Genomic DNA, 24509 nt, shown 5'->3' with positions numbered 1-24509 from the left:
CTATACTGAAACCCTGTCTCAAGAAAAATAAATAAGAGGCTGGAGAGATGGCTCAATGTCTAAAAGCACTGGCTACTCTTCCAGAGGATCTAGGTCCATCTGTAGCTCAAGTTTCAGGGGATCTAACCCCCTTCCTGGCCTGAGAGCACCAAGCATGGACATGGTGCACAAACACACATGCAGGCAAACCACTCAGACACATAAAGTAAAAACAAGTATGTCTTTTAACAAGATGTTTTACTCTTTGCAGTTAAAAAAGCATAAAGTCAGGCTAGCTGGTGGTGTACTTCTTTAATCCCGGCATGGAAAGGCAGAGGCAGGTGATCTGTGAGTTCCAGGACAGCCAGGGTTTAAAACAAAACAAAAAAACATGTGCTACTTGGGAGGCTGAAGCCTGAGGTTTTGAGTCTAGGAGTTGAAAACTAGTGTGGGTTATAGTGAGACCCTGCCAAAGGAAAAAACAACAAAAAAGCGCTTAATGAAAATGCTCTCCACAGTGACATCTCTCAAACGTGAAGCAGACTGAAGTCCAAGATGTCTGCTATGGGGAATTGAGGAGGCCCTAAGTGAGTATGCAAAGTCTCTAGTGAAATGTGAATCACTGACACCTCAAGGACCTCATGCCTCAGAACCATGGGAACTGCAAAGCCTCTTCCCCTCAAACCCCACCACACCGCATGAGGCTCAGAGGGACGACAAAGCCAGCCTCTGGTCCCAGTGTTATTATCAACAGTGAAGCCGTGTGATTACTGACAGTGTAGACAGACTGACCAGTGTGTGCAAAAACTACCAACTGCAACTTTCCTCCTTCCTAATGTCTACAGCCTATGAACTCCACTCCAGACACCGCTCACGGATAACTCTCCCTCTGAGTTACGGGGCCTCTCCATCAGACTGCACACGCCCCCCCACCCAGCTTTTCTGTACATGCGGCTCCATACCTGACCTTTCTTCATTCTCTCACCGCTCCAGTCAGGTCTCCAGGACCAAGCCATGCAAAATACAACAGTCCTCTGTGTTTAAAAAAGGTTGCTTTTCTTTTCATTTCAAAATATCCATTATAATCACAAGATTGCTCTAAAATCTGTGTACAACTAAGTTTTCCTTACTCTATAAAGAGTCAAGGGAATTGTCAGGCAAATTCACTGTAGGAATGTAGAGGGCTCAGTGCAGGGCTACAAGGCAACAATACAATCTCAAGCCATGGGCACTCGGGACATGCAAGGGACCACAATTCAAGCATGTGAGGAGAGTATTGTCAGAATATGGGCAAATAAGGGAGACTTACGATCTTCCTGGGCAATGCACTTGCAACCGCTTTGTGTCTAGACACTTCTAGCTCCCCATCTTCTAGCTCTCCCGTGTCTTACGTCTCTAATTTCATGAACACTCACAAAGTGAGGAAAGGGCAGTTACACAGACAGATGGAGCTGAAACAGCTGTCTGATCATCTCAGAAAGAGATCACAGAGCACACTCTCTTCCCTCAACAAAAAGAAATCAAGATTATAGATTTAAATGCTTTTTCTTTTCTTTTTTTGGTTTTTTGAGAACAGAGTTTCTCTGTATTGTTTTGGACGCTGTCCTGGAACTCGCTCTGTAGACCAGGCTGGCCAAGAACTCACAGAGATCCGCCTGCCTCTGCCTCCCAAATGCTGGGATTAAAGGCATGCGCCACCAACGCCCGGCTAAATGCCTTTAAAAAAAAAAGTGTGGGAGGAGGAACTGTGGGAGAAAGTTATTCTGTGCATAATTTTTTTTTAAATGAAAAAAAAATAGCCAACCTGAAAACAAAACTTTTTAAATTCATACAACACATATTTTCCAAACAGAACTTAAGTTATTATTCAGGGAGAAGAATTCCAACAGATATGACATGTGTAACAACATTTAATATTTAAAATAAAATCTCTAAACCAGCACACAGTGGTGGCCCATGCCTTTAATCCCAGCACTTGGAGAGCAAGTACTAGGACAGCCAAGGCTACATAGAGAACCCTACCTCAAAACACAAAAAACAAAAAGTCTAAGCCAAAAGTACACTTCTTACTCAAATGAGTATCTCCAAAAAGCACATATTAATTACTAGCTTTTATTAAATATTATGAATCAGGATTACACTAAGAATGTGGACTGTTTTTATATGACCTCCCCACACACACACACACTAAAACATTCTTATCTTGGATGAGGCAAGCCCTATGGTAAGTGATTAGAGCACGAAGGGTCCCAAGAATGAGATTACTGTCCATGTAGAAGAGTCTGGACCTGCCTGGCTATGTGACAACACAGCAAGAAGGTGTAAGAAAGAATTTACTCCTCTTGTTTCCAATTGGCACAGTCAGAAGAGTTTTGTTACAGCAGCCCTGACAACCCTCAACAGTAAGTTGTTCAATAAACTAAAAGACAAAGTATGGCGCTGGTGTTATGAGGCAGAGGAAAGGGGCCTTACCTAAGTATTTCAACTTTCTCCAGTGTTCAGTGCCCCAATTCCTCTCTCCTTCAAAATCAGATTCAGGGAAGAAGGGGGAAAAGTACTGCAAAAATAATGGTCAAATCTATCTCTCAACTGCATCAGTGGTTTTCAGTGTTCATTTGCATCTTCATAACAGTTAAAATACAGCTACCTGGACTTCAGTCTCAGGCCTTCTAGTTTAGCAGGTTTCTTACTGGGTCCCAGTAAACAAAAATGTTCCCCAAAGTAAGAAAAAGAAAGAAAAAAGATGAGGAAAAATGGGGGGGGGGGAAGGGCCCTTACACTTTAAAATTAAAACAATCACCATATTAGCTACAGCTTTATTGTACCAGGTACCATACTAAGTCATCTTCAGTTCTCACAAACGGTCCATATCTAATGAGGAAGTCAACACAGCCAGTATGTGTCAAAGGTAAAGTCCACGACTCAAAAGCCCTCACTCTTCCCAGTGTTTAAATTCTCAGTATATCCTACCAGTGTTTACAGTACTCGGCAAAGAATGAACTTGATGTCTAGCCAATCTGAAGGACAGGGAGGGAAGTGACAATCATTTCTGAATGTGCATCAAAATATCAATTTGCTAGTATTAAACATATACAACTTTAATTTGTCAACTATATCCCAATGTAGCTGAAAACTGATTATCTACATTTTATTGTAAAGAAATTACTACACAACAAAGTAACAGTGTGATCAAGGGATCCCACGCCAGTGGGAGAATGAGTGCACAGATTTGTCTAAAATGTATATACAGTCTCTGTCTACTGAAACCCTGGGAGGAGCAGCTCAGCACCTGTGGAGGCAAGCCCTTCCCCCCGGGATACACAGCGCGTCCTTGGTCTGCCTCACTAGGAAGCCCAGGTTGGCCTGGAACTCATGAAAACCAGACAGGCACTGAATTTTCCATCCTCCTCCTGCCTTACTTCCTAAGTGCTGAGAATACTGGTGTAGGCCACCAGGACTGGCTTGAAATAATCGCTTCAACAGTATAACTGAGAAGACATTTCTCTGAAATACGATTCTTACCATTTTAAATGTTTTACTTTATAGTGTTGGAAAGATTTTTTTTTATCCCCAAGAATTTCTTGTTATTCTAGACAATTACTACTTTAAGATGTGGGCAATGGGACCTGAGAATATACCTAGATCACACATTTCTCTGACTACAATCAAATCATCAAACAGTAACTCACAATCTCTATGCTGCTTTTCTTTTGTACCTACCCCCTTTCCTCTGAAGGGACCATCAACTCTCAGATGCTACACAATAGCTCAAAGAGGATGGTACTTTTTACAATTCCCCTGTTTTCTACTCCCCAATATGTTGGTCTCAGAACTGCCCAAAAATACAGGTATCCCTCAAGGCACTTCGAAAAGCTCAGATTGAGAAGTGCACTGCCAAAACAGTTTTCCACTTAAACTTCATAATTCTAACCCTGGCAGTGATTTATGCAAATCCACCAAACCATCATTATTCCGTCATAAACACCCATTAAAAAAAAACGGTATCTTCATTCCACTCCTCCCATAAAATATAAGCGTATTAAGTATCGCTAGTGTTTCTGAACTTTCTTGAGGTTTCCGGATAAAACGAGTATTTCCAAAATAAAAAATTCGTAGCTCGTTTATGCCACGGCCAGATTTATCTACGACTGCTGATGAAAATGTTAAGATTTACAGTGAAAATTTAGACACCTGGGAGGCGGGGACTCAACATGGGCGCCAGCCTGATTCTTAAATAGCTCAGCTTCAACTCCATGGAAACAGGAGGGAATTCCCACTGTAATCGGGATTTTTGTGGGCCACCACTGACTTCCAACAAACCTTTGAGGAAAGTTGCAAATTAATTTCTAACTGCTCCAGACACTGGGTCTGAAGCCAAACATAAAGTGTTCGGTGGTGGAAGCCGCGCGGACTCCCAGACCCCCGCACCCGCCACTGCGGCCCGTACCTGCCCGGCCGGCCGGAGCCCGCGCTGCCCGCGCCTCTCCCCGGGCCGCGTCCGCCGTCCGCCAGCCAGGAACCCATCGCCGCGGCCTGCGGCCTGCGACCTCCGGCCGCTCCTTCCTCCAAGGACACGGCGAGCTGGCTGAAGGCGTACAGCAGCGAGCAGAAGCCGCAGGCCAGGCACAGCCCTACGACCCGCAGGTAGCGCCGCATCCCGGCCCCGCGTTACCGCCTCCGCCGCTGCCTCCCCCGTCACCGCCTCCGCCGCCTCTACCGCGCCCGCCCGGGCGAACTGCGAGGAGCAACAACGCGCAGCCGCAGCGTGACCAGGCCGGTTCCCGCCCCGCTCCACCCTTCCCCCTGAATTCCCGTCCCTCCCCGTGAATCCCCGCCAGGTCCCACTCCGCCCCGCCCCGCCCAAGCCCTGCCCCCGACCACGCCCCTTACTCTGTCATGCCGCGCCCCTGGTCCCTCCCACACCAACTCTATCCCCGCCCACGCCCTTAGCCCCGCCTCTATGTTTCGCTGCGTCCCACCTCCTAACGCTCGCCCCCCTCTGCTGCGCTTCCGGAAGTGGAGTTGCTCAATGGAGCTGGTCTGGCCACCGCGCAGATTCGCAAGGCAGACCTTAGAGCTCGCCCGGCTCTGAGCCGCTGAGAGGTGTAGCGAAAGGCTCTAAGCCCTTGACCTCAATGTTCGATTCTTCCACTGCGTCGTTTGTGACGCTGAGCAGCTTGAATTCTAAGATATCACAAGGTGACTAAAAAGACATCGTGGTTTTCCTCGCCCTATCCTGCTCTCGAGAGACCTCTGCCTGGGGTCTAGACCGTCTGTGCTTCGTGCATCCTCTTAAAGCGGCGGTAGTTCTGGCTGCTCTGCCTGCCCGGTCACACAACAGGCTGGGAGGCAGGAGTCCTATCTTTTACGTTTTTAATTTTTTACAACTCATTTGCATACCCCTACGGAGCCTCCCTTGCTAGCGCGGTGAGCTCGGCCTAAAGCCTAATGGGACAGGTGTAGCTATTGTAACTTACTGCAGCTCGAGTACGCTGGCTGGTATGGGAGACCAGCGGCGACGATTTTACAAGGCAGAATGACTAACTTAAACTTGATAATTATCCTTAGATACTTTCAGTTCCTGAATAAGGGTAATTCGTTGACCACCCGTGTCTGTCCTAACATCCTTATGACTCAAAACCTTTAAAACAATCTCAGTGGACCCCTTGTTTCCACCACTTTGAAAGCTAAGGATGTCATCAGTTAAAGCTCTGAAACCTCTTAGAGTTTACTATCATCAGCCCAATGATCCAACCCGCGTCTGGAAAATGCCTTAACTTCTTTCTTTTATTCTTTGAGTACACTATTAAGGGTTTTCGTGTCGGAACATGTTATTCCAGGCAACTCGAATCCATGTTCCCCAGCCATGCACAGGTCACTCATAATTGGTTCAGAATAAATTCTCTTAGTCCTTTTCGAAGGGGGCTGTTTTACACGGACAATCTGTAAGGTTGTGGACACACCCCAAAGTGCAGTCAGTGGTGCCTCGCAGTGTAGTTGAGATTCCTTAGCTAGGGTGGCCTGAGTAAGGGAAGGAATTCTAGTGTGACTGAGCAATGAAGCCAGCTCTTGTATTCAGGAGACTGAGAAGTGTGATGCCAGGGTGAGTGAATGCCAGAGTGGACACGAGGAGTGATAAGACTACAGAAAGCCCTAGCAATTACAGTGCCTTCTCTCAGCAAACTCTTGGGAGTTTCATCTGCTTGAAGGGTTTTTAAGGAAGGAAGTAACATGATCACATTTGCATTTCAGAGAAGCGATTCTGGCTGCAGTGAAGGTTGGGAACAGAGATTGGAGAAACTGGGTCCAGAGCCAAAATTGAGGCTTAAACATGCACTTTGAATTTCACACAAAAATACATTTAAACACACACTTAAAATGCACATGCACTTAAACAATACATTTAAACAGTTAAATACTTTAAAATGCACACTTGGAAGTGCACACACTTAAAACAAAAATATTTAAAACTACAGGTAAAATGCACACATTTAGAAATACATTGACAAACACACACACTTAAAAGCATACATGAAAATGCGTGCATACTTTAAAAACACTTTAAAATGCACACACTCACACACACTTCACGACAAAAACCATGCTCTTGGATTGTTCAAGTTGCATCTGGGTCACTGAAAGTTTGTTCACAAAGGACAATGTGAGGGAAAGTGTGGGCACAGCAGCCTTCAGTCCCCACACTAAGAGCTGGCTCTGCAACCATGGGAAGTCACCAGATGAATCGTGGGCTGTTTCCTCACCTTAAGGATTAAACTTCTTGCCTTACCTAAAAAAATAAAAAGATGTATGAAGAGAAAGAAAGCATACATTTGCTCATTCAATATATGTTTATTGCATATTTTCTACATGCCAGATAAGAGGCTTGGATGCACAGTACTCGGGAATAAAAGGAGTGTCATGCCCTCAAAAGGGAGACAGGCCAGTAAAAACACAGAAAATACACATCTTTCTAATGCACCTTACAATTCTTAGAGAAATAAGGATTTAAAAGGACAGAAAATTACAAGAGCACTAACAGAATGGAAAATGGGAGGATGTGATACTAGGCAGGGTAAGAGCGAATACCCAAGCAAAGAACGGTTCATTGAAAAGACGCTGAGTAAAGCTGGCCTGATGACTTACATATGCAATTCCTGCACTCTGGAGGCAGAAGCAGAGATCTCACAAGCTCAAGGCCAGCCTAGTCATCATAGATCAAACTGGGCTACAGAGTGGAGAGGAGAGGTGGAAGGAGGGAAGGAGAGGCAGAGAGAGGGAGGGGAGGGAGAAAGGAAAGAGAAAAAAGGAGAAGGAAAGGAAGGAGAGAGGGAGAGAAAGAAAGGAAGAAAAGAGAAACGTAAGTTGCTAATAACAACTTTTTTTCCAAGAAGAAACTACATGTAGGAAAAATGAAGAGTGGTCTCTTGACTCATAGATTGTTACAGCCATGGATTAGTGTAAAGTGAAGCCAGCCAACAATCTATAGCATACAGAACAATCATGTTCTTGACATTGGAGTTCAAGACCATGTCATGTCATCTTTTAAAGTCCTTATAAAAATAAAAACATTGAGACGACCTACACACAAAGTCCCAGTGAACTGGGAAGGTGAGGAACCACACCATGTTGCTCTCTGGCCAGGATTCCCACACTGCATTTTTATATTCCAAATATAAAACTTATTTCAACATTGAGTGGGTATTTCTTTCACTTACTGCATGTATGTATTCCAAGTCTCTCACTCTAATTTTCCAGTGACACGCTGGGAAAATCCAAATTCTCGACTCAAAAAGAACAAATGTGAGTGAAGAAAATTAAATTTAAAATCAGGCATATCCGAGGTGGTTAATACTGTATAGGCAAGGACAGAAAATGAAATTTGAAAGTGGTAATTTGTGAAGTTTTATTTTTCTAAAATTACACAAAAGATCTCTACGAGATAAAAAAAAAAGCTGACTCTGGGCTCGCACAGAATCATAAGAATCTTTTATTTTAGGAGGTATAGGCCTAGAAAGAGGATTTGAAGGTTGAGCGTACTGTTCTTGAAGACCAGAGTTCTGTTCTCAGTACCCGTGTTGGGCAGCTGACAACCACCTGTAACTCCTCTGGACTCCACATGCATACAGACACACACACATAAAATTAAGAATAACAATTTTAAATGTTGGTGCTTTCTCCTTCTGTTCTTTCCATCCATCCCTCTCTTAGGCCACTCAAATATGTATGGAGTCCTGTCCATTAGTTCCTTCCTATGTCTACCTTTGAGTATTTTTATTTAAAAAAAAAATAGTAATCCTATGGGAGAAATCCTCTTGCCCAGGCCTCCAAAGTGCTGGGATTAGAGGTGTCCATCATTGCCTCTCCCTCACATTCCTTTCGATATAGATAGTTCAGTATTTTAGTAAAGAGAAAACAATCCATAGCTAGCTGTGGGAGTGCACACTTGTCATATTAGCATTGGAAAGGGAGGTTTACAGGGTCTGGGCCATCCTGGGCAATAAAACAAGATCCTGTCTCCAAACAAAATACAAGAAAAATGAAAATTTGGTTGGATGTGATGGAGCATGGCGTTAGTGCCAGCCATTGGAAATTCATGATCTCTGTGAATTCAAGGCCAATAAGTCCCAGAACAGCTACATAAAAAGACCCTGTCTCAAAAACAAGAAAAAGTCCAAGTGTCTCTCAGACTATCTCCTTCCATGCTAGGCATATAGTCCTGTTTGGAGACAGGCTTTCTCTGTGGCTTTGGAGGCTGTCCTGGAACTAGCTCTTGTAGACCAGGCTGGTCTCCAACTCACAGAGATCTGCCTGCCTCTGCCTCCCAAGTGCTGGGACTAAAGGCGTGCGCCACCACTGCCTGGCTGGCATACAGACCTCTTTATTCTGTACTTCAGCCCCTCCTAGGCCTGACACGATCATGGAATTTTGGGTTGTTTTTTTTTGTTTGTTTTTTTGAAAACTCAAATTGCTCCACGTGAAGATGTGCTTGCTGTTTTAGTCTTCTACACTTGTCTCCTCCCAAGCTAGTTTTTTACAGTTCAGATCTTCCCACTTTTGCTTAACTACCCCACCCTCAAGCAGGCATAGGGTCATCTCATTGTTGCTCTAATTTTGAAATAAAAGGAATAATGAAAATAACACACATGGGGAAGCCTAAATTATCAAATCTTGGTCCTCAATTTAGCTTCTGAATTTTCCTATTAAAGTTTACAGAAGAGCGACAACTAGAAGGTAGCTTTCTTTTACGAGTCATCAGGTGATAATTAAGACTCAACCTCAGGCCCAAGAAGCCACACTCTTCAGAAACTGCCAGGGAAGGCAACAGGGCCACTAGATTCTTGCCCCAAATTGACCTTTGCCTTATCCTCTCACTTAGAAATAAAACGATTTTTTGTTTTTGGTTTTTCAAGAAAGGGTTTCTCTGAGTAACAGCCCTAGCTGTCTTGGAACTAGCCCCGTAGACCAGGCTGGTCTTGAGAAATCTGTCTGCTTCTGCCTCCCAAGTGCTGGGATTAAAGGTGTGTGCCGCCACCTTTCAGCTCAAAAACAATCAATTACTAGTAAAAAGGAGCTGGAAAGATGGCTCTGTGATGGAGAGCTTGTTGCTCTTGCAGAGGACCGGGTTCCAGCACCCATGTGGTGGTTCACAAGCCTCTATATTGAACCAGGGGATCCAGCACTCTTCTGACCCCCACAGGCACCAGACACCCACATGGTGGCCAGATACACACACAAGCAAAACACATTAAAATATTTTTAATTACTAATTTTAAGTCCTATTTATTCACGAGACTTGAACCAGTATATAAGAACAAAAGAAAATCATAAATTGATAAAAATTGATAAAATATATTTATGAAATAAGTTAGAATATAGACAACCATTGAGTCCTACATAAATTATTAAACAGCCAATTTTAGCTGAGATCTCTTACAACTACATCAAAAATTGAAAATATTAACAATCTGAATTGAAAATGGCAAATTTACTTCTCAGATAAAGTAAACTTGCTGAAATCAGTCTGAGTAAGATTTGTAGTTTGGATAGTAATGCAGTATCATCCAGAGAGAGAGAGAGAGTAACCGACCCACCTTACTTTTAAAAATTAGGGGGGAAGCCGGGCATTGGTGGTGCACACCTTTAATCCCAGCACTCAGGAGGCAGAGGCAGGCAGATCTCTGTCAGTTCCATACCAGCCTGGTCTACTGAGTTAGTCCCAGGACAGGCTCCCCATCCTGTCTCAAAAAAAAAATTAGGGGGAAAATGAAAATGGCTCTGGGGTTAAGAGAACTCAGCTCTTGCAGGGGACCTGGGTTTGGTTTCTGGTACCCACATGGTGGCTCACAGGCAGTGGATCCAACGCCCTTGTCCTGCCTCCTCAGCCACTGCACACACGTGTACTTACACATGCGGCAAAACACTGACACATGTATTTGATAAACTAGAAGAAAATACTTCATATCCTTCCTCTGCTATTCCTGGGTCTTGTACATATTTTTATTGTTACAGGGATATCACTGCATTTATAGATCTGTGGATTCCCTATCTGTAGCCTCTTTGTAATCAAACCTTGAAACAGTAACTAAAATCCAAAATATATTTAGTAAGTATCCTCAACTAAATAATACTGATGTGACAAAAACCAGATCAGTAAAAGTGAGTAAAGTACTGAGTGTTAAACTATGATCTGTGGAAAGATGCAGAATGTGGGGCTGAAAGAATAGATGGGGATTCATTTGATTCTTCAGAACATACAGCTAAAAAAAAAAGAAAAGAAATTCAGTGATTCACACTTGTAACCCAGGACTGGGGCAGTGGAGACAAGCAATCCTTTGAGAAACTTTGCCTCAAAAAGCAAGTGTCGTTGGTGTCGCATGCCTTTAATCCCAGCACTCGGAAGGCAGAGGCAGGCGAATCTCTGTGAGTTCGAGACCAGCCTGGTCCTCTGGGCTAGTAGGTATGTGTTCAGAAATTTATTTATATAAACAAAACTTGTATGCAGTAGCTTACAGTGAACTGGCTTGATTAAAAACCATCCAATTATCAGGAAACTGCTTTTGACTAAAGATGAAGATGACTTATCACTGTATGTCATTAACATGTACAGAGACTACAGAAGCCTAGCCACCCTGACACTCCTCCTACTGCCTTTCCTTCGTTCCTTCGTTTCTTCCACGCCAGCTCTTCTTTACCATGCTGTATGCAGCTTGCTTTCATCACTCATGTTGAGCAGAACCCTTGCTTGCTTTCTGCGTTTGAAAACTGCCAGTAACTTCCTTGCTTTCTGCGTTTGAAAACTGCCAGTAACTTCTTCCTTGCTTTTTTCTGCACCTCTCACTGCTTGCTTGCCTCTGGCTGCTTTTTGTCACTGATCTTACTTAGCTTTTTTACATTCTTTGTTCCAGGCTTCTGCACATGTTGGTGGTGGCTGAGAAGGTAAACAGCATGAAGTCAAGGTGTTATTATTTTAATGCTACCCCTCGCCTCACACACACATTCTTCTTTTCACTTAATTGTAAAATCACACAGCAAACATTCCTTTCTCTGACTAGTTCCTACATCAGATCCTTACAAAGATTCCAAAAAAGAGATGAACTGCTAAGAAAGTATACTAAAAAAACTCAAGTCATTACCAATTATGTATACAATATGACAAAAGTACATTCTTTTAGGCACTGGGGATTTATACCTAAAAGAAAGTTGACTTATGCCATCAACTTAGTTGATTTTATCCCTTCTATCACTATATTTAATCCGGTCTATTACCACTATAATCTTAGGGATGCATTTAACAAAACCTTTAATTAAGCCTTAATTAAAACCTTTAAGTTGGTCATCCATCCCCACAAAAGGTTTTAAGAGGGTATATTCTTGTGTGCTTTGAAGTACACCTTTATTTTTGCTTATCTCTAAGATAATAAACCCTGAAAAACACCCAAATTCTTTCAGTGTGGAATCTGCAGGGGGCTGGAGAGATGCTCAGCGGTTAGGAGCAGCTGCTGCTCTTGCAGAGAATCCAGTTTGATCCCAGCATCCACACAGGAGCACACAATTTTCTCTAACTCCAGTTCCAGGAAACCCTCTTCCAACCTCTGCAGGCACCAGGACTGCACATGGTGCACACATGTGCATTCAAGAAAAACATTCATACACATAAAATAATAAAAAAATAGAGAAGAATCCACCATTGAAACTATATTACAAATTTACAAGACAGCTACAAATAAACCCTAAATCTGGCTCTCAGTAGTCTTTTGCATATTTTAACATTAAGTGCTTTTACAATGGAATTTGCATGCCTTCCTGATATGAAGGTATATTTGAGGTAGAGTGAAATAAAGGAAGATGAAAGGAAAACAAAATCCCACACTAGATAGCATAGTTTACTTTTCCAGTCTCATAGTCCAGAGTATTAAGTTCTCCAGTCATAGAGAAATGGTCTCTCTGGGACCAGAGCAAACACTGACAACACTGTTCTTTTAGATTACCTATGAGGCATTAAAATACTTTGATTATAAAAATGTATATTAAGGGGGGCCGGACAGATGGTTCAGAGGTTAAGAGCACCGGCTGCTCTTCCAGAGGTCCTGAGTTCAATTCCCAGCAACCACATGGTGGTTCACAACCATCTGTAATGAGATCTGGTGCCCTCTTCTGGCGTGTAGACAGAACACCGCATAATTAATAATAAAATCTTTAAAAAAAAAGAGCCTTTTTTTTTAAAAAACTGTATTTTAATGGCATTTTCCCTATAACGATAGTAAAGGCTCACATTTACCAGAGTGTGCTAGAGAAATGGTAAGGATCTTAGATGGGTCAACATTTAATCCTCCTAGAACCACATGCATCAGATATGGCCATCGTTGTCCTGCTCTGCAGAAGGGAAGCAAGCTTGAGAATGTACTCGTTTGCTCTAGAGGAGACTCAAACAGCAGGCAACGGTGCTCTGACTCTCCGCACCACCACACCCTCCACCAACACACAGGTGACTGTAAACTGCTCAAGTAAAACCTCACCTTCTCTCATGCTGTTCTTTCTTGCAGAGAAATTGAAAATATATTATGAAAATATATGATCTCTATAAGATAGATTATTGCCTTTACTTATTTTGTCTTAGGAACTAGAGTATTTCCCCATTACAAGTATTTAAAATTGGATACACTGGACATTTATCCATGAAAAACAATGCCAAAATAACTTGTTTGAAAAGAACATAGCCAGATAGTTGGTGTTTCACTGGAAGAATCTTAGAATAAAACAATTTTTACATCTTCATTTAACAACACTAAAGAATGAGGTATCTGAATGTTTTCATCACAGACGTTTACTGTATGCAATAAACTGTATTCACAACTAATAAATTACAAGAGTGCCACTGTGCCAATAAAAGTACTGCAATTGAACAGTTACATTACCATGAGAAACCAAATATCACAACTTTCAGGGTCCACAGATTTATTTTCCTTCAAATGTTATCATGGCATCTTTTATGTGATAGGTTATATTCAACTTAGGTCTTGTCTTTAGGTTGATTTACATTTTAGAAGTCCCCTATAGGTAGATGTATATTAAGCAAATGACTGGAGAAAACAGGAGAATTTAATAGAATTTAAGATATAGCATGTGGTTTCTAAGATGGATTTTCAAATACAACATAACGCACTTCATCTAGTTGTAAACAAAATGCAAAATCTGAAGTCATAAAAATATTTTATTGGTAATTGTACATAAGTGAGTGGGGCTGTTTTATTTCACAATATTGATAAATGTGTAAATTGAAGGCTGTATCTGGAAACAGGGTACTATGGTCTTCATTCTAATTGTTAAATTTAGTAAAAGGCCAATGAAACTGATTGAAGATTAGCCTCCCAGCTCTGTGTAATAGTCACCATGTTTATATTAATTAGGTTCACACGTCTATGACCATGGATAGGTTTGGAACAAGGAAATAGTGATACACTATCGTTAAGTCACAGCTTTGCCAAGGATGGCAAGTTCTTTTCTTTTCTGTTTCTGCCAGATGCTTATCCTTTTTTAATGTTAATATCTTGGAGAATACAGGGAAAACCAGTGTTCAATGACATTAGTACTAAACCTGAATTAGAAAGCTAAACAATTCATGTTTTATTGTTTACAATTCTGCTAGTAAACATTATAATAAATTGATGCTTTGAAAAATAAGCAAACTAACAAACATAAACTGCAAAATGGATAAAACATAACTCGGAAACAATAATTTAGTAAAAACATGTCAAAAACATTGGCAAAGGTTCATACAAATCCTTTATTTAATAACAACTTTCCTATTTAACCACACCAAGTACCAGCAGGTGCATTAAGAGGATAACCATTAAGAAAATCCTGTTGCAGCAATAGTTGATTAAGTTGATCTCTGACTTGCATACATATAACTATTTGTTTCACAATTCTCAAATAATACATATTGAGGCAGCTTGCACTATGTAATAAAAAATTGAAACTCATTACATGCCAGTAGTAGAGAATTCAATAATTATGTGTTAGAATTCACTAAACTATATGTGAAAATAGACTTACCAATAACACTGCATAATGAATAAGTCAACCACATTTTCATGGCATTTAACAGCAGAGACCAAAATGTTGCATCTGGAAATGTTTGGTAGCTTACACTTTGATAAGATCTAATAAATCCTAGCAAATTCATGTAAAACTCAAATTATAGGTTATTTATGAATGTGTCTGTCATGAAAATGTGGTAGTTCTTGGCATAATCTGTATTTCCATGGAGGACAGGAGTGACTAAGTGGAGCAAGAATGTTTAGTGAGACTCTCCATTCAGGGATGAGGCTTCTCCTCGAGGCGAGGAGGACCTGGACACACCCCGCTCCGTGTTGTCCGAGCTGCAGCTGCTCTGGCTGTGCTGATCCCCAGCAGCACTGGATGCCGGCGCTGACTTTGCTTTCTCCTTAAAGTCTGTAATAATGACTGTTAGATCTCCAACAGTGACTTCCAAATGCTGAGCGCTACTCCGATCCACATTTTTTAATCTTGGTCTAAACACAAGAAAATGAGTTTTTAAGCAAACTTTTCTTAGTGTCAAATTTCTGAGTACACACTAAACAACCAAGCTAAGGTGACAAAAAAAAATGTACTTCCATTTAAAGCAATTCATATGTAGTAAACCACAAAAGTATCATGAAATATTTCAACTCACTAACATTGACAAAACAAAATCATTCATGACTGACAGCCTGGATGTAATGGCTTCACCATGCTTTAAAATCATACTGAAGTCTCCAGGCAGCTTAATAATTTTATTCCAGTAGATGGTTTAGGGCAACAAAGACATGACTGCACCACAGAGGCAGATGATAAAAGCTAAGGCGGGGGACTGAAGATGCTTTAGTGGTTAAGAGTGATGCTTATTCTTCTATAGGAACCAAGTTTGAGTCCCAGCACCCATATGGCAGCTCAAACGTCCCTAATTTCAGTCCCAGGGGATGTAACCCACTCTTCTGACCTTTACAGGCACCAGGCATGCACACAGTACACATACATACATGTAGGCACAGCACTCGTACACGTAAAGCAATAGAATAAATAAATCTTTAAAATAGTAAAATAAAATAAAGCGAAGGCTAGGCTAACTTCTCACTCCATTGCTGTACACTGATTGTTACGACAAAATCCACAACCACGACCACTGCTCAAAGGTCACGCAAATATCCATTCATGCATTTCAAGTACCTCTTCTTTTTAATGAAGGAAAAAGGACATACATGTATTCTAAATATCTACTAAAAAAAGAAAAGCCTCATCACATTTAAGCTCATATTTTGACCTTTTCTGATCACCAACACAACTTTCAAGTTCAGAAAAATTCTGTGATATTTTATATTGAGATAAAATAGTTAACCTTCACTTTGCATATAGGAATATAATGGTTAAAAAAGACTATTAAATGGCTATTTTTAGTCTTTCAAAAATACCATAAAACACTTTCTCACCTGGTTTTTTTATGACAGTTCTTTTTGCTAGTTGCTTCCTTTTCACTTTTTTCTTTTTCTACTTTATCTTTCTTCTCTTTCTTTGACTGGGTAGGGGGCACAAACTGTTGAGTAACCTGCTGTGCAACCAGCTGGGAGACAGGTCGAGGTTTCCTGTATACACAGTAAAGAGAAAGGCTTTTATTTTAACTTAAGGATACATGTTTCTATAAAATAGTACTTGTTATGAGGTTATATTTTATGAAGATTTCAAGTATAAAATTCCTCATCTGTAAAATGTGTATTTTCACTCCTGCTCACCAAAATAGAGCAAGCTATCATGTAACAGTTAAAATTTTAAGTTCCAGATATATGGTCAAACCATTAGAATGAACTGTACATAAAGGAACATGTGACATTACTTAAAATATGCATCCATGAAAATAAGAAGGCACACATGGTAATAAACATGAATTTTAGACATTTAACACAAGTTTATACTTTAGTTTCTGTTGCCATCAGTGCTGAGGCAGGAAGTACAGGACCTCACACTTGCAAAATATGAGGTAAGGCACACCCTGGCTCCAAGAAGGTGTTTTTAGCCCATCCTTCCTCCTGAGCCAAAGATCTGAGTCTCTATGGTAACAGCTATTTGTTCCCTCTCTAGAATCTTTCATTCACTCACTGATTATGTATTTACTGTCCAACTCATTACTGAAATCACTGAGACTCCTCTGTCTCTGGTACAATCTTCGTATTCATTTCTGATGCTGGAATAACTCGATTCTATGAGGCTTTCCAACATCCACATTTAAATGTACTTATTAGAAACTACTGTAGGACTTATTTCAGGGTACCTGCCTGACTTTTCCTTTCAGATCAAGGACCCCTCCTTGAGGAACTGAGTCAAGATCCAGAGAAAACAACCTCTACGTTCCTAAAAAAGAAAAGTAAAAGAGGACAAGGAGTGGGGAAAGGGGGGCAAAGCAAAACTATACTTTATAAATGATGCTAACTTTATTGCCAAGAAAATCCTATTTAAAAGAAAGAACTTAGAATGTATTGTATTAATGGAGATTACACAATTGGGGGGGATGCAATGCTAGAGAACACTAGACACCTTCCTGTGGCCTGAGGAAGGATGGATGGAAGGAAGGAAGGCAGGCAGGCAGGCGTTTCCCTTCATCTATAGATACTAGCCCAGTGTGTATGCACGTATGTGGGCACAGTATAACATATAGAAAGCAGAACAAGAATCGAGTCATGAGAGGATATAAAGCTAATTGGTATTTGTTTCAACTCTTGTCACGGATTTTTTTGGTTTTATTCATGGAGGCTAAGTGCATACAAATATATGTGATAATACAGCGTAAAATCTAATGAGACACTTCATAGCTTCAGAATGGCTATTCTAATTGTATAGAAATTCATTTAGATATTCAGACTTTTTTTGATGTTTAGACATTTGACCTAGCTAATTTGGGTGTGTAAATTTTTTTATTTGCAAGTTCTTTCTTCTTTTTGTTTTTGTTTGTTTTGAGCTAGGATTTTTACTATGTAGGTTGGGCTTTTGTGAAACTCACTATATAGACCAGGCTAGCCTCAAATTCAGAGATCTGACTGCCTCTGCCTCCCAAGTGCTGGGATTAATGTTCATTTTTTTTAACAGTGAAATTTCAATTAAAATTTTATTTTAAAAAATCCTATCCTATATTGGTTAGAGAATTTCTTAAAATCTCTGATGTCTTATTTAGTTATAGCAGGACAAAAATAGGAAATGAGAAACTATTGCATAATCAAACACTGTAAGTTTGAAGGCTAGTGAAGTATACAGAAGCAGTGTGTAAGACAGACTTCAGGAAATTGGCTGTGCATATTTATAGCCTACACAGTGTTTAATACTAGAAAATAGGTTTAACAGAAATCAGGGTTAGATGTTGACTAGAGTCTACATTAACAGTGATTAAGGAGATGGCACCACGAGTCTAGTGATCGCTGTGTAGCCGAGTGTGAATCACTAGCACTCAGGTAAAAAGGTGGACATGTCCCCTGACACACCTGTAAACTCCAGTGTGGGTGATGAGGACAGATGTGCATGACAGCTAGGGCTTGTTGGCATCAGCCTAGCAAGTTCTAGGTTAAGTGAGAGATCCTAATCCAAGGGAATAAGGCTGGGGGACACGAACACTAAAGGAGAACACTAGACATCCTCTGTGGCCTCCATGGACAGGCCTGTGTACACCTTCACACACATACGCATGCATACACCACACATGCAAGAAAGTTGCACATATAAATGTGATTTGAAGGCATTGTTTTAATGGTTAGCTCTATTAAGGACATGAACACAACAACAAGGGTTAAGGCAGTGATTCACACATTAAATCAATGTTAGAATCTCCTGGAAGGCTTTTAGTTTTGCCAACTCCTACATCCACAATTTCCGATTCGGTAATTTCAGGGTGGAGACCAAGAATTTGTATTTATGGCTAGTTTTCAAGTAACACTAACCTGATTGACATAGGGATATCATAGGAGAAAACTCTTCCTGGGGAGATGCAACAAACATATCTACTTACCCAGAGAGGAAACCCGTAACAGCAAAAGTACAGACACTACCAATGTCCAATTTAGTGAACCAATGAGTGTTATTGGGGTTGCTTACAGGAGTATGGGTGAGGGGTTTCTTACAGGAGCAAAAATAATTCAGACATCTGGATCACCAGGGCCCACACCAGCATGGTAACAGTTCATAAAACTAAGAACCTGGAGCATATGCACTGCCTGCAGGCAGCTCAACAGGATAGAGGGTGCCCTTCCAGGGTGCCTCAGCTGCTCTAAAACTTCACCAGACAGCTAGCCTGATTTCTCCTTCTTCCAGACAGCTAGCCTGACTTCTCCTTCTTCCAGGCAGCTGGTCTGGTCTCTTTGAGTCTTCTCCACTCTCTGCAGCTTCTCTACTCTCAGAGTCATCTTCCCAGCTTGGGTTGTCTAAGGAGAGTCTTTTTTTCTTTTTTAAGATTTATTTATTTATTATGATTAGTGTTCTGTCTGCATGTATGCCTGCAGGCCAGAAGAGGGCACCAGTTCTCATTACAGATGGTTGTGAGCCACCATGTGATTGCTGGGAGTTGAACTCAGGACCCCTGGAAAAGCAGTCAGTGCTCTTAACCTCTGAGCCATCTCTCCAGCCCCTAAAGGAGAGTCTTCTTTGCAGCTCTGTTCCACTAGTCTCTACACAAGACTCAGCTTTCATTGATTATTGTGGCCTAGTGAATCTAATCTGTTCCAGGGACTTCCTGAAGTTCTTCTGAGTTGTTTACCTTCCTGTTTAAGGAAGTTCTCTGCAGGATGAAGTGTTTTGATCTCAGAGGAAACTGCCAGACAAAAAAATCTTTCTGAAAAGAAGCTTCAAGAAACATAAGACATGTAGCGAGTCCTGGGGCTGTTACAGCAGTAAGTTCCAGACTGCTAAGAGCAGCAAAGGAATGAAGAATGCTGCACACATAGCACCCGGAAGGAAGTTAAGGAGTATTAGTTAACCGTGAGAAACAGAGAGTCACTGGAGAAACTCAACCAAGCTTAACGAAGAGTGTAGACATCAGTCTAAAGTAAAAAGGTTCTACAAGACAAGAAAGTTGTTTGTTAGCTCCTTCAATAGACTAGGAAGAAAGGCATTCTTTTTTTAAATGCCATAGAAAAATCAACCAAAAAAGAGAAAATAAACAAACAAAAATGTCTAAGATAAAGAAGCAGAAATGGACTCACACTGTCTGGAGAGTAAAATCAAGGACGTGTGGTAACTGATGAGCTGTGCTCTCATTCACTTCTAACGAAGAGATACGCCTTAAGCAAGACATAAAAATTCTTGACTGCATGTAGCCAATATTCTGTGGGTGAGTACTATGGTTTGAATGCCAATGTCTCCTTAGATTTTTATAGTGGGACATAATCCCAATATGACTAGAACCAGGATGTGAGGTGATTTTTAGGTCCTGAGGACACAGTCCTGACAAAGGCTCCAGAGAGATACTGTGGCTCTTTCCCAACCACACAGAGTTGCAGCACACAAAAAAGGAACCCTGTATCAGACACCCCTCACTGCCAGCACCCTGACTTCTAATTCCCAAATGTCAAAAGTGGGAGATACAAAGGTATTATTCATGAAGTTTCCATATTATGGTATTTCTATGGTATTTTGTTACAGCATCGAAAATAGATTAAAAGAGGAAACGAAAGATAAAACAAAAAAAGACAGACTCTTAAATCTGATTAAGTGCTATGTACAAAGTTTAAGAAACAAATTGAGTGTTAGGAATTAAGATATAATGTTAATTTTATGTTTCCTGACCTAAGCTACAAACACCACTAGTCAAGGGAAACATGGGTGTTAGCCACCAGCATGTAGCTACTACATTACTACTGGATACCAAGAATAAATGCTGAGGAATGAATAATAATTTAGTGTTTTTAATGATACATAATAATGTACATGTGTGACATCTAAATATCTAGACATAATGCATATAATCAGATGAGTATAACCAGCATATCATCTTCTGACACATATCCTTAAGAAATAGGGTACTGTCTCTAGGCTTACTGGCCAGGAACAACTACATGTTACATAATGGGAAACCACAGTGTGAAAGTAAGACAAATAGTTTTGTTTTTTTTTTCAGTTATACCTAAATATAGAAAGAGAAAGCTGAAAGGTATGACATGACTGAAATGATTGATCAGGCTAATGTCTAATAAATAGTGAGTCATTTAAAAGGAAGTTCCATAAAATAGAAAATGTAGCTAAGAATTGTCATTACAGGACATTATAAATCTTTGGGTCTGTCCATTAAATTACAGGTCTCTCACATTCATATACTATGTCTTGTATTGTCATTACTATTACTAATACCTATTACTATTACCTTGTAAATTTTAATACAAATGATATATAAAATTACTACTGAAATAAGTTTAAAGTGGAACTCCTGGGGCTGGGGAGATGGTTTAGCTCTTGCAGAGGACCCAGATTCAGTTCTCAGCACATGCATGACAGCGCAAAGCCATCTGTAACACCAGGTTCGTGTCCTCTTCTGGTCCCCTCATATTCTGTGTACATGGATGCAACCGGGTGTGGTGTGCATATACACACACAGGAAAGACACAGACACATAAAATAAAAACACATCTTTAAGAAGTGGACGTCCTGAAGTTTCCAGCTATTAGCAAATTGAAGTGCCTCATTATTGTCACTATAATGTCAACTGTATTTAGTGTTACCTTTACAGAAAAGTTACATAGTTTTCCTAGATGAAGGGATTCTGACCAGCTTGAGTATAGCAAGCCTGGCTCTGGCAGGCCTTGCCAATCTCTCCCATTCCTTCTGTCTTGCTTAAAAACCATTAGATTTTGCTGGTCAGTAATGATACACACCTTTAGTCTTAGACTATGGAGGCAGAAGCAGGCAGATCTATGTGAGTTTGAGGCCAGCCTGGTCTACAGAGTGAGTTCCAGAACAGGTTCCAAAGCTACACAGAGACACTCTCAAAACACTAAGAGGTGGGGTGGGGGGAGGAACAGCTACAAACAAATTAGATTTCATTCCTAAAGCTAGCTACCAAGATCTATTCCCTTATTTCACCATTTCCTCCTCCTGATGCTGACTGTCCAGATTCAGCAATCAAAAGCTCCCTTTGGCTCACCTAATTGACATGTCCAATTAAAACTAAACACCTCATCCTAACACAGGGTTTCCCCCTGTACCTCTATAAACTGCTGTTTTTCTGTATGCCATGTCTGCCCGCTCTCCGTTCTTCCTTTTCCCTTGTCCCTCAATGTCAATTTCCTGTCTTTGTCTCTTATTCATGCCCTCTGTCCCTCTGGGGCAATTAAATTGGCTTTGTGCTGAGAACTTGGTCTTAGGTCCTGAACCAACACCTTTCCTTTCACGAGGTGTGTCAATGACCACAGTGCACACCATGGACATTCTTTTTTTTTTTTTAAGAATTTTGTTTTAGTTTTTGATGTTGTTTTGGTTTTTTCTTTTTTCTCTATTTTGTTTTGTTGTTTTTCTTTTTTTTTCTTTTTTTATTTATTTTTCAGTTTAAATTTAGATAAGAAACAAGGTTGCTTCACAAGTCAGTTCCAGGTCCCTCTCCCTTTCCCTCCCCTCCTCCCGTGCCCTCCCCCCACAACCCCCCCATTATCCCCTCATTCCCCCAGGGAGGGTGAGGCCCTCCATGGGGGTGTCCATAGTCTGTCATTTCATATAGGGCAGGGCCTAGACCCTTCCCCAAGAGTTCAGGGTGAGAGTGCACCTCACATTGTTCTATGGGAGTCCAAAGTCCGTGTGTATACTTGGGATGGGTACTGATCTGCTGCCCAAGGCTCAATAGATTCCCTAGGCCTCCTCACTGACACCCATATTCAGGGGATCTTGATCAGTCCCATGCTGGATTCCCAGGCTGATGCCTGGGATTCAAGAGTTAACCTTTGTCAGGTCAGCTGTTTCTGGGGGTTAAACCAGCCCAGTCTTAATCCCTTTGGTCATGAGTCCTCCCTCTCTGTTACTGACTTTCTTGAGTTCAGCTCAGTACTTAACCGAGGGAGTCTGCCTCTTCTTAACTCAACCATTATGCTGTACTGTAGTGCTGAGTAACTTTGTGACATGCTTCTCCCACCACGCACAGTAGCTTCTCAATGTCATACTCCCATGTTCATGCATGAAGAAAACAACCCTAACTCTGCAACTCACAAATCTTTCAAGATGCTACTCTGTTTTTTTTTTCTTTTAAGTCTCATTTACTCTTAGCCAATTCTCTTCCTAGAATAATTATTCCTTGTGGGGTAGGGGATGACATGCAGGTTAACCACTGTAAAAGAGTATCTATTAGAAAGGTATAATTTACATCATAAATCCATAAAGTTGAATTAGATTCTTTATTTTAATGAACTATCAATATAGAGTATTCTTAAAGTAATATACCCTCAATGGTAAAAATAAAATACTTGAGAATATTATAGTCCAGGAGGTAAAACCAACGGAGAACTAGTTGAATTTGTCAGTGGAGAAATACAGTGTATCAGGCTATAAGTAAATACTAGATCTCTGCAATGGTTCAGCAAACTAGAGGTGAAACAACACACTCTAATGTATACCTGGATATACAGGGATAAAGAGCTGCCAATCATACAAGGAAAAGAAATGGGAGATCTAGAAGGACAACAATGGCCTTCTCTAAGTAAGAGAACCAATGAACCTGATCTTAGGCATGGGAAATGCTGTGGCTGGAATGTCAAATGTCCCCCACTGCCCATCATGTGTTTGAACAACTGTTCTCCAGCTGGCAGTGTTGTTCTGGTAGACTACAGCACCTTTAAACACAAGTGGACTGGATCACTGGGGAAGGCCTTCAAGGCGACATGGCTCTGGCAGGAGTTCTGCTCCCTCATCTGCCAGACGTGAAGAACACCCACCCCGTAAATGGTGATGGATTGTTTGGCTCTAATCGGGATATTGGTGTCATCCCACGAAAGGCTCAAGGAACACTACAGATGAGAGTAGAAAGAATGTAAGAGCCAGAAGACAAGGAGAAAGGCTGAGATACACTATTTCCTAGGCATGATACGGCCATCACAATTGTGATCCCATAGCGGTGTCGGTACATACACTAGACCTATACAAGAATGAGCCTCTCAACAGTCAATCATGGATAGGGAAGGGGCTCACTGGTGTAGCACAAATGATAAAAACCCAGAGACAGATATTGATGTTCAACCTGAGGATCAAAGAAGCAAAGCAGCCAAGCTACCAGAGAGTTCTTACCTCTACCAAGGATCAGACCAAAGGGGCAATCCTGTCCTCGGTGTGACTGAAAACTGAGTACACAACACTCGTATCTCCACCCACCTCCTGTTCCTCTCTAGTGCTGGGATTAAAGGTGTGCACCACCACCACCCAGCTTCTAAACTAACTAGCATGGCTGCTGGGATTAAAGGTGTGTGCCACCATTACCTGGCTGACTAGTGTGGCTAGCTCTGCCCTCTGAACTTCAGGCAAGCTTTATTTGTTAGATACACAAAGTATCACCACACATAGGGCCTCACCCATCACTGTTGAACTACTGGTTACCAATGGCTCCTGTGGGACAGATACACAGTCATTGCCTTCCACTGTTTACCCATTAGAGAACTGGCCAGACTCCAATAGAGTTCCCAGCCCAGAAGGCCCTGGTTAAACTACTGTATCACAAAACAAAAGAAAAAAAATGAACGTGGGAAAGGGGTACACAGGGAGAAGTAGGGGATTAAATATAATAAGAAGAACATAAAACAAGACACAGCATGAGTCACCAGAATGCATTAATATGCACAAAATTGTCATATAATACGTTTTTTTAAAGTTTGAGTAATTTTATCTCTTATCATAGGCTTCTCTAGTTGTGTATTATGCAATATGCCTTTGTTTTCTTCCTATTCTAATGATAAGAAATCATTTCATTTGAACACTATAACTTTACCCCCAATATTCTAGACTATTTAATCTGATTCAACTTTGAATGA

The 24509-nt window shown here is 41.1% G+C and overlaps 2 protein-coding genes across 3 annotated transcripts in view; both read right to left on the bottom strand.

Annotated features, from left to right (window-relative positions):
- The window catches only part of Gxylt1 (glucoside xylosyltransferase 1), a 50728-nt gene extending 46008 nt beyond the window's left edge, over positions 1-4720 (bottom strand). For both annotated transcript variants that reach the window (XM_040753937.1, XM_040753938.1), the window contains exon 1: positions 4427-4720. In XM_040753937.1, the coding sequence (XP_040609871.1) occupies positions 4427-4635 (209 nt within the window). In that variant the 5' untranslated portion in view covers positions 4636-4720. The remainder of the gene's footprint in view (positions 1-4426) is intronic.
- An 8565-nt stretch (positions 4721-13285) lies between these two features.
- Yaf2 (YY1 associated factor 2) overlaps positions 13286-24509 on the bottom strand; it is a 66143-nt gene continuing 54919 nt past the window's right edge. The window contains 2 exon segments of the mRNA XM_040753936.1: positions 13286-15014; positions 15969-16121. Of these exon segments, the coding sequence (XP_040609870.1) occupies positions 14780-15014; positions 15969-16121 (388 nt within the window). The 3' untranslated portion in view covers positions 13286-14779.

The sequence above is a fragment of the Mesocricetus auratus genome, unplaced genomic scaffold, assembly GCF_017639785.1.
Source record: "Mesocricetus auratus isolate SY011 unplaced genomic scaffold, BCM_Maur_2.0 Super-Scaffold_100010, whole genome shotgun sequence".
Classification (NCBI taxonomy): domain Eukaryota; kingdom Metazoa; phylum Chordata; class Mammalia; order Rodentia; family Cricetidae; genus Mesocricetus; species Mesocricetus auratus.
Note: the sequence above shows the minus strand (reverse complement) of the source record. Positions and strands in the feature narration are given on the sequence as shown.